At 35.6% G+C, this 9,667-nt stretch overlaps 1 protein-coding gene across 1 annotated transcript; it reads left to right on the forward strand.

The window, feature by feature from the left end:
* Positions 1-7,026: 7,026 nt before the first annotated feature.
* LOC113279673 (uncharacterized mitochondrial protein AtMg00810-like) lies at positions 7,027-8,905 on the forward strand. Its single transcript, XM_026528348.1, has 4 exons — positions 7,027-7,104; positions 7,195-7,667; positions 8,741-8,809; positions 8,851-8,905. The coding sequence occupies exons 1-4, from the start codon at positions 7,027-7,029 to the stop codon at positions 8,903-8,905; spliced, it is 675 nt and encodes a 224-aa protein (XP_026384133.1).
* The last annotated feature ends 762 nt before the right edge of the window (positions 8,906-9,667 follow it).

Consider the following 9,667-nt stretch of genomic DNA (forward strand, 5'->3'; position numbering starts at 1 on the left):
ACACGAATGAAGTTTGTCTGGATCTTAGGATAGTTTGTAAGAAATTCAAACTCAATTATTTATAGACTAAGGTTGTTTGGACAACAAGGAAATTCCAAAACCGAAAATATTCTTAAGATATGCAATAAGTACTTAATTTCGGTTTTCCCTATTTCCAACTAATATCCAACCTGAAATTCTGAAATCTCTCATTATAAAATATATAATATTATTTTAGCACTTAACTAACATAACTTTCCAAGATATATGTTTTGATTTGCTGGAAAACCAAAAGCATGTAATTGATAAAATCTTAATTAAAAGATTCTCAATATTTCGGATCGGGATCACCTTGAGTATCAAGGAATATCTTTGGACAATAAAAGATAAGAATTGTATTCATGTCCATTATATTTCGACATCCAGAAATTTCCTATTTAGGAAATCCTAATTACAAACTCACACAAAACCGTAAAGTGATATGTGAATATGAAGAATCGGTTTTGCTCTTGGGACCGGTTCTACCATGACTCCTAACATAGGTTAGGATTGGTTTTTACCAAGACTCTCAATAACAGTTAAGATCGGTTTTGCCATGTATACAAAAATAGGTAAGGATCGAATCTACCGCATATCCCAACATAAGTTATGATCGGTTCTACTGCATATCCCAAACTGGGTAAAGATTGGATCTACAATAAATCTCAACAAAAGTCAAGATCGGTTATACCAAATATATTACATAGGTTCGAATTGGTCATCCAATGGATCTTCAATGAAAACTGGACCAAAACGCATATTGATTTCCTTTCGATTACGAAATAAGTTTCGTATACAAACTTCTTTTAAACATATGTAATTAAACATAATTTCGTAGGATGAAATCACACCATATATACAATACACAATAAAGTAACAAGTTACATGGATTATGCCGATGTCATATTTACGAAGGGCAAAAGATAAACGTTATACTTCCAAATATTCTTCCTTGACACTTTGATCATAATAAAATGACCAAGTCTAATACTAGATTATTAAATATAACCTTGCATGTTATGTTTTCAATCTTAAACGACTTGGAAGCAGCGATAGGAATGGAAACAAGTCAAGTCAGTATCACAATACCTCAAGTGGAAGGATGATGTCTTCATTGCAGTCGATACGTCTTCACAATCTTCAGGTCTTCAAGGTAATACTTGTATGTAATCTAAACGAACTTGACTCTTGTAAATTTAATTAAGCGGCTATGATTGAGTTTTGATACTAATATATATGACAACCAACCTTGATATACCAACGCTTTGTGGGTTCAACCGAGCAATGCTCTTACACATATGAGTGGGTTTATCCACCCCCTGTAGGAGCTGAACTAATGCTATTAACCTCTATGAAGAAATAGGTCCTCAAGTTTTTCAAGAATGGAGGAATTGTAGGTTGTCCGGTGATGATTTGAATGGTTATGGAAGTGGAGGTAAATAGAGAGGTTTTTGTTTCGTGTTATGAGTTATCACTAGTCTAATAATTTCATAACTTAGTTTTGTTATGTTTATATTTTGTTTCCCATTTGTTTTGAAAGATACTGATAATGGAAATGGTGGTTTTGGTTTGAGATTGTATAATGCTGAATTATAAATCCAATTCATTGATAATACAAAGTTTTGATGCGCAATATGCTAATGTATAAATTATGACAGAAACCATTATGTATAAGTTTCATAAAATCAGTAGAGTTGATTTACATTTTATGGATGCCTTGAAGAGGTTCAATGGAGCTTCAAATTAAGCTTTCTCGATGAAAAACCATCAACTGATATGGATCTATAAGGAGTGGTTTCAAGGGTTCTCTTGAACTCAAACTTGAAGCAAAAAAAAAATGCGTGAAACCATTTGCGCAACATTTTTCTTTTTCTTATAGAGGATGTTAGAGCACTTACCGGTCGAACTCGCAAGCGTTGCTATCTCAAGCTTGTTTTTCAAGTTTAGGTGATCAAAATTATAAGTCCTGATTTCTAGTCTACTTATAGCTATGCCTCGGATTAGGATAAAATGTGTAGTTGAGCTTTAGACTTCACAACGTTCATCGATTGAAGACGAAGATCTACTGAGAAGATCTTGGAGGAACTTCATCAACAAAAAGTATATGGAGACTAAAACTTATCTATCACTCAGAAGTCTATTCTATTATATCTCCTATTGAGACAAAATCGTATAGCTATATAGACTTTACATTATACACAGTTGATATTTCGAGCTGACTTTAACTCGCTTATATCTTTCTCGAAATATTTGTTGGAAATATTTTTTATTTAACTACGTTTATCATTATTCTTGGCGAGTTTAGTTGGAAACTAAACAATGAGTCAAAATATAATCATGTGAAAATTGCCTTGAAACATCTTACATGATTTTTGTGAGACAATCATTTGATGTAGACTCGGAATGTTTCGTATTGATCATTCAATCACTTGAAAATTACTTATAAACTAATAGTTTGTATGAGACAACTATTGTCGTCTTCTAAGGATGTTTCAATGATTGAAATGAGAGTTTAGAAAAATTAACCATTTCTGGATATAGCACAGTATGCATACCCGTATGCAAACTGTTGTAGTATGATTCAGGTCCCGGAACCAAGTATGCATACCAGTATGCGAACGATTTTTATTGTCAAAGTCCGGGAACCATTGCAAATGGTTTCACCTGAGTTGCGGTCTGGTACGACAGTATGCATACCCGTTGGCGAACTACCTGTAACGACCCTCAAGCTCGTCAACGCTATTAGACCGGTCAAGAGGGAATTAATTGTTAATGACTCGATTAGTTAACGTAGATTTTAATTAATAGAGTTTAATCTAACAATAATTTAGATACGAAACTAGTATCACTAGATAGGTCTCGAAAAGTTATGCGAAGTGGACTACTCGAACGTTTCAATCGGATATCGGATGAAGAAGAGATCTTCAGTTTAACATGAGGGGAAAAATAGTCATTTTTTGCATTTAAACCGCTTGACTGCCCCTATCAATCTTCTGGGTGCCTTTATAGTTCTGGTCAGCCTATCATCACCCAAACGTGTCGAACATATTTATTTTCTTCTTTTATTCTCTTTCTTCTTCTCTGTTCGTCTTCTCCGTCTCTTTGTTGATCTCAGTCTCAGAGATTTGAGCGTTTATTTGTATGAGAATTCTGGTAGACTTTGTTATCTAGGATGATTAGATGAAGAAGGTGATGTTACTGAAGCTGATGTAGTTTTGAAAATTACATAGAATGGTAAGCTAATTTAGGGTTTTGTGTTTATTGATTGTTCTTTATGAAATCGTTTCGTTTTAATCGATTATAGGATGGGTTTGTTGTTAATTGAAGTGTAGATGTATATATGAAGGTTAATTTTGATTTCATACAAAATTAGGGTTCATGTTATTCCCTAAATCAACCGGAAATTATAATTCATGCATATTAGGGTGTCTGAAATGGTTTCTGCAGATGGAGAGGATGAATTGGTTAGAGGATTGTAGTGACAGTGTGTGCATGTTTTCTCCACTCAGACAGTGTGTGCATGTTTAATTCTCTCAGGTGTTATTTCAATGCTTGTAATAACTCTATCATTTATTCTGTCTGAGAATTAGTCTTCCCTGAATCTGTATTGAATGTGCCTTTAGTCTTTATGTCCGTACATGTTGAGTGTTGTGTGACAGCCTGTATTGTCTTGTTTCTTTATAATAAGGATGATTCCTTCTCTGGTCAGTTAATGAGAATCAACCTTTGAGCTTTGTTCTAACTCAACTATGGTATCAGATAGAGAAACAGAGTTTCTCCTGTAGGATCTTGGTCACCGTCTTTCCGCTACTCTGCAAATTCTTCTCAAGATTACTCTTCTTCATCATCAACATTTATAAATCTCAGGTTTTCTTCCTGTAATTCATACTTCTGTTCTTACTATCTTTCTTGATCTTGTTTGTTTTCTTTTCCAGATATACTTTTTGTTGTTCTTGCAAATCTTGAATCTTCCAACCTTTTTTTTTATCAATTTCTATGGAAAATCCAACTTCTTTCTCGATCTCAAAGGTTCCATTAAACCAGTTAACCAGTATTGTTCAATTAAAACTCAGAGATGACAATTTCTTAACCTGGAAATCTCTTGTTCGTCCTGTTATTCGAATATTCAAGATAATGAAATACCTAGATGGATCTTTTCCTTGTCCTGTTCAATTCACATCTTCCAGGAATTAACTAAACGGAATTGAGAATCCACTTTAATCCGACGGATGGATGATGATGCAACTATAATTTTGTGTCTCAATTCAACAATTTCAGATTCTGTGATTGCATATTTTGCTTCAGTTTCATCTTCTTTTGAGTTGTGGAAGTGCATCAATAATCATTTTGCGCGTGTCTCATCAACTCATTCGATTCAGTTGCGCACAAAAACTTCTCTATATCAAGCAAGGTGACAAAACGATTCCTTATATTATAAATGAAATTAAGCTACTTTCAGATCAACTAGCAGCTGCTGGATCTCGAGTTTCATATGATGAATTGGTTGTAGTCACTCTTGCTTCCTTGTCTACTGAATATGCCTCATTTGCTACATCTATCCGTATCAGATATCCTCCTATGACTAGTGTGGAACTTCATAACTTGCTTCTCAGTGAGGAATCCATTGTTTCTGCACGATCTAAAGCTTTACATGAAGAAGATGCAAATAGAGCCTTTACTGCTCAGTATAGCATTTTTCGTGGGTCTGGTAGAGGTTTTAATCGTGGTTATCAGTTCAATAACTTCTGAGGTCGTGGTAGAGATCAATTTTTCTCAGGAAGACATTCGTCTCAAGGTTTGTTACCTTCTCCTTCTTCTCCATCTGTCTCTAGAACAGCGGCTACAGATCTATCATCAGGTGATCGTCCAACTTGTCAAATCTGCCGTAAATATGGACATGATGCTCATGAATGCTGGAATCGTATCAACTTTGCATATCAAGGCAATGATCCACCAAGAAACGTTCAAGCTATGCTTTCTTATGCAAATATCTTAGGTGAAAATCCATGGTACATGGACTCAGGAGATACAAATCATTTGACTGGTGATGTTACTAATTTGGATAATTCTACTTCTACAACTTATAATGGCACTGACATTGTAACTACAACAAATGGTGAAGGTATGTGTATTACTGGTTATGGTTCTAGTACCTTATCTTTCTCTTCTACTAAATTTCACTTAAATATAATTCTTCATGTTCCTGAAGCTCCACACAATCTCATATCAGTTCATAAGTTTGCTAGAGACAATTCTTGTGCTCTAACCTTTACCTCCACTGATTTTTGTATCAAGGATTTGAGATCAGGGAGGATTCTCTTCAAAGGGACCAGTGAGAATGGAATTTATCCAATCCAGAGTCACATTCCTTTCAAATCAGCCTTTTCTTTTGTTGCTGCTTCATCTGAAGTTTTTCATAGGAGATTAGCACACCCTTACTTTGAGTCATTTAGTAAAATCTGTAGAACAATAAAGCTTGACAATGTCATTTCAAAGCCAATCATGTGTAGTGAAGGTCTCATAAATTGCATTTTCAATTTCCTTTACAGTTGTTGCATCTTGATGTTTGGGGTCCTGCTCCAATTAACTCTGTAAATGGTTACAAATTCTATGTCAATATTATTGATGATTACTCTAAATGGTGTTGGGTTTTTCCCCTTACTTCCAAATCAGATTTTACTGCTATGTTCCTTCAATTCAAAACCTCTACAGAAAACCAACTTTCTACTACTATCAAAGTTATAAGAACTGATGGTGGTGGTGAATTTGTAAACCATGAACTTGATTCTTTTCTTGCCTCTTATGGCATTCCTCATGAACTCGCATGCCATCATACACCAGAACAAAATGGTGTAGCTAAATACAAACACAGACATTTACTTGATATTACTAGAACTTTTCTTATACAAGCTGGTTTACCTCTTTCATATTGGTTTGATGCCTTAGCAACTGCCAATTACACTATCAATAGATTGCCCACAAAATATTTACACTCTCTTTCTCCTTTTGAAAAATTGTTTCACAAAAAACCTGATTATCATTTTCTAAAGTCATTTGGTGTCTTTGTTTTCCTTGGCTTAAACCTTATGTCTCCAATAAACTTCAACCTAGAAGTACTAAGTGCCATCTTTCTAGGTTATAGTTCTCAAAGTAAAGGTTATAGGTGTTTGGATCCTATTTCTCATAAGGTTTATATCTCAAGACATGTTGTTTATCATGAAAAAGTCTTTCCATACACTTTTCTCACTTCCACAACTACTCTCAGTGATGTTCTCTCAAAATTTGATATGTCTCTTACCTTGCTAGATTCACCTTCATCTAACATATCATCTTCTTCATCACCTTCATATCCTCTTGTCCCCTTAATTAGACATTCGTTCTTCCACTCTTATCCCTGCTATTTCTTTACCAGTTCAGGGAACCATGACTATTAACACTCATACTATGACCACAAGAGCTAAGAACCATATCTACAAACCCAAGGTTCTTTTTTCTACTGAGCATTCTTTTCCAGCTGCTTATATGGCAACCATTGCTCCACCTACACCAACATGCTACTCTCAAGCTAAGAAGATTCCAGTTTGGTGTGTTTCCAAGGATGAAAAACATACAGCTCTTCTTCAAGCAGATACTTGGACCAAAGTACCATCACATCCTTCACAGAATCTAGTTGGGTGCAAATGGGTTTATAAGGTGAAACATAAGGATGATGGTACTATTAAGAGACACAAAGCCAAACTTGTTGCCAAGGGTTATCATCAACTTGAGGGTCTTGATTATACTGATGCTTTTAGCCCTGTGGTGAAGCCAACAACTATCATAATTTTACTTGCTTTAGCTGTGAACTTTAGTTGGGATATTAAGTAGCTTGACATAAGCAATGCTTTTCTCCATGGAGACCTTAAAGAAGATGTGTATATGGTTCAACCTCCAGGTTATGAAGACAAGGATCATCTTGAATATGTATGCAAATTAAACAAGTCCTTGTACGGCTTAAAACAAGCACCAATGGCTTGGTATGAGAAGTTTGCTGATGCTCTCATCTCTCTTGACTTCAAACCTTCTTTGGCTGATCCATCATTATTTGTTCAGAAGTTGGGATCTAAGTTCACTATAATACTTGTTTATGTGGATGACATCATTATTACTGGAAATGATGTTACTCACTGAAACAAGATCATTATTCACTTAGGTACTCTCTTCGCTATTAAAGATCTTGGAGCTCTACATTTCTTCTTGGGATTGCAAGTTACCAGAAATGTTAAAGGTTTATTTCTCAGTCAAACAAAATATGCCATTGATATTCTTCAAAAATGTAACATTGTTGGCATTAAACCTTGCACATCTCCTTGTCCTGCAAATTTCAAACTTTCTGCTTCAGATGGAGATCTTCTCGCTAATCCTACAGAGTACAGATCTCTTGTTGGATCTCTGCATTATCTGACATGGACAAGACCTGATATTAGTTTTGCATTCAATCATATTTGTCAATTTATGCATGCTCCAACTACTGCACATCTTCAAGCTGCTAAGAGAGTTCTCAGATACATTAAAGGCACTCTTGGTCATGGTATTATATTCTCTCAAGGTTTCAATGCCTTACAAGGCTACACTGATGTTGAATGGGCAGGCAATCCAGATGACAGAAGGTCAGTAAGTGGTTATTGTATCTTTTTTGGAGGAAATCCAATTTTTTGGTCATCCAAGAAATAGCCTACTCTGTCTAGAAGCAGTACATAAGCAGAATACAAGTCACTTGCATCTACTGCTGCAGAAGTACTTTGGATCTGTCATATTCTAAAGGATCTCTATATATTTGTTTCTGTTCCTCCTTATATTGCATGTGATAATAAGATCTATATTGCACTAGCCTCAAATCCAGTTTTTCACAGCAGGATCAAACATCTAGCTCTTGATTTCCATTTTGTGAGAGAATTGGTTCAGTCGAAGAATTTAAAGATTGTGTATGTCTCAGCCCTTCAACAGGCAGCTGATATTTTCACTAAAGGTCTCAGTACTCCACGCTTTGAATTCTTAAAACACAAGCGAAAAGCGCTGCAACCACTTCATTGATAGGAATTAGAAACTAGGATTTGAATTTGTAATTAAGAGAATAACTGAAGAGTTTTGGGAGGAAGACGAACTGGTGAATTGGGATTGTTGTTGGTGATTTAGAATTGGGGTTCTGTGATCAGAAGATGGAGATGAACTGGATATTGGCTAGCCAAATATTATGGTTATGGTTGTGGTTCTGTTGAACTGAATTGGTGGTGAGCCGTGATAACCTCAAGTGAAATTGTAAGTTATAATGGGGGTGGTTTTAGCTGAAGCATGGTTTGTGTTGAAATGGAATTTAAAAATGGGATTAGAGATAATCTGGTGGTGTTTTAGATGAATGATAGGTTATTGTGAGAATGAATCAACTGAGAAGTTATATTATGAGAGTGTTGTGGTGTGTTGTTGTACAAAATGGTCTGATTTAAGTGGAGTTGGATTGCGGGTGAAGTGTGGTGGTGTTGTGTTGAGTTGTAGTTGATGAAGTTATGGTGGTGGTGCCTTCTCAGTGGTGTTGAATTGTTGTTTCAGGTGACTGTGACTATTGAGTTGAACTGTAGTGGCAGGAGTAAGGAAAGACAAGTCTAATTTTACTTGAAACTCGGGTTAAAGGTATAAAGCTACCTGAACTGAAGTTTGTAACTCTGGAGTTAGTGTGATGTTGCAGGTGGAGCTGCAAATTACAATGGAGGTGGTCCAAGTTGAGGCTTAATAGTGTTGGTGCAGATGAACTGGTGTGAGTTAAATGAATTGGAGTTGTTGGTTATGAATGCGCAGATTAGTAATTGTTGGTGGATCTGTAGGTAGTGGTTTTGTTGACGGATGGCTATGAATGTATGATTTTGTATAAGAGGTTGAAATGGAGAACAACTCCAGGTACAAGTGGGTTATGCCCAGATTATGAAGCCATATATAGATGTGAAGAATATGTTTTGTCGAACTAGGAATTACATACTGTAATGTTTGATGAAAACAAGACTCTGGAGATGGAAGTTAGTTGTAACTCATAGAATTGTATATAAATAGATTGTTGTAAAGGTTGTGCATTTTTTTTTCTTCTTGATTATGCATTAGAAGTTTGTCTTAGGTGTTTGGCCTATTAGTCATCCCAGTCAGTCTAGCTGACTTATCTGACTCAGTCCATCTGACTGAATTGAATCAGTCTAACCCTGAGTTGACTCATTAACTAGACCTGACTCTGTGAACTTTGACTGAGTTGGTTTCTTGACCATTGACCCTGGACTTTGACCTTTGACTATACGTTGACTGTTAGTTGAACCATTTGACCATCAGTGATTGTGGATGAACCAGTTGGGCCAGCACTTGTGTAATGGGACGAGTCTAGTGGACTTGGGCGTAGTGCCATGTATTCTTAGTTTGATGTTTTGGACCCTTATAGTCTAAATTAGCCTTTGGTTCCTTCTACAAAGTTGTAGGTAATCATAAGATATATCTAGCGGAATATAGAATCAACCTAATTGGGATAATAAACCTTAGATATGCTAAATATAGATAATGAAAAGGTATAGAAACATAAATGGACTTAAAACCACTAGATAATTCACTTAGCCTATAACTAGAGAATTTTATGAGA

Source organism: Papaver somniferum, chromosome 5, assembly GCF_003573695.1.
Source record: "Papaver somniferum cultivar HN1 chromosome 5, ASM357369v1, whole genome shotgun sequence".
Classification (NCBI taxonomy): domain Eukaryota; kingdom Viridiplantae; phylum Streptophyta; class Magnoliopsida; order Ranunculales; family Papaveraceae; genus Papaver; species Papaver somniferum.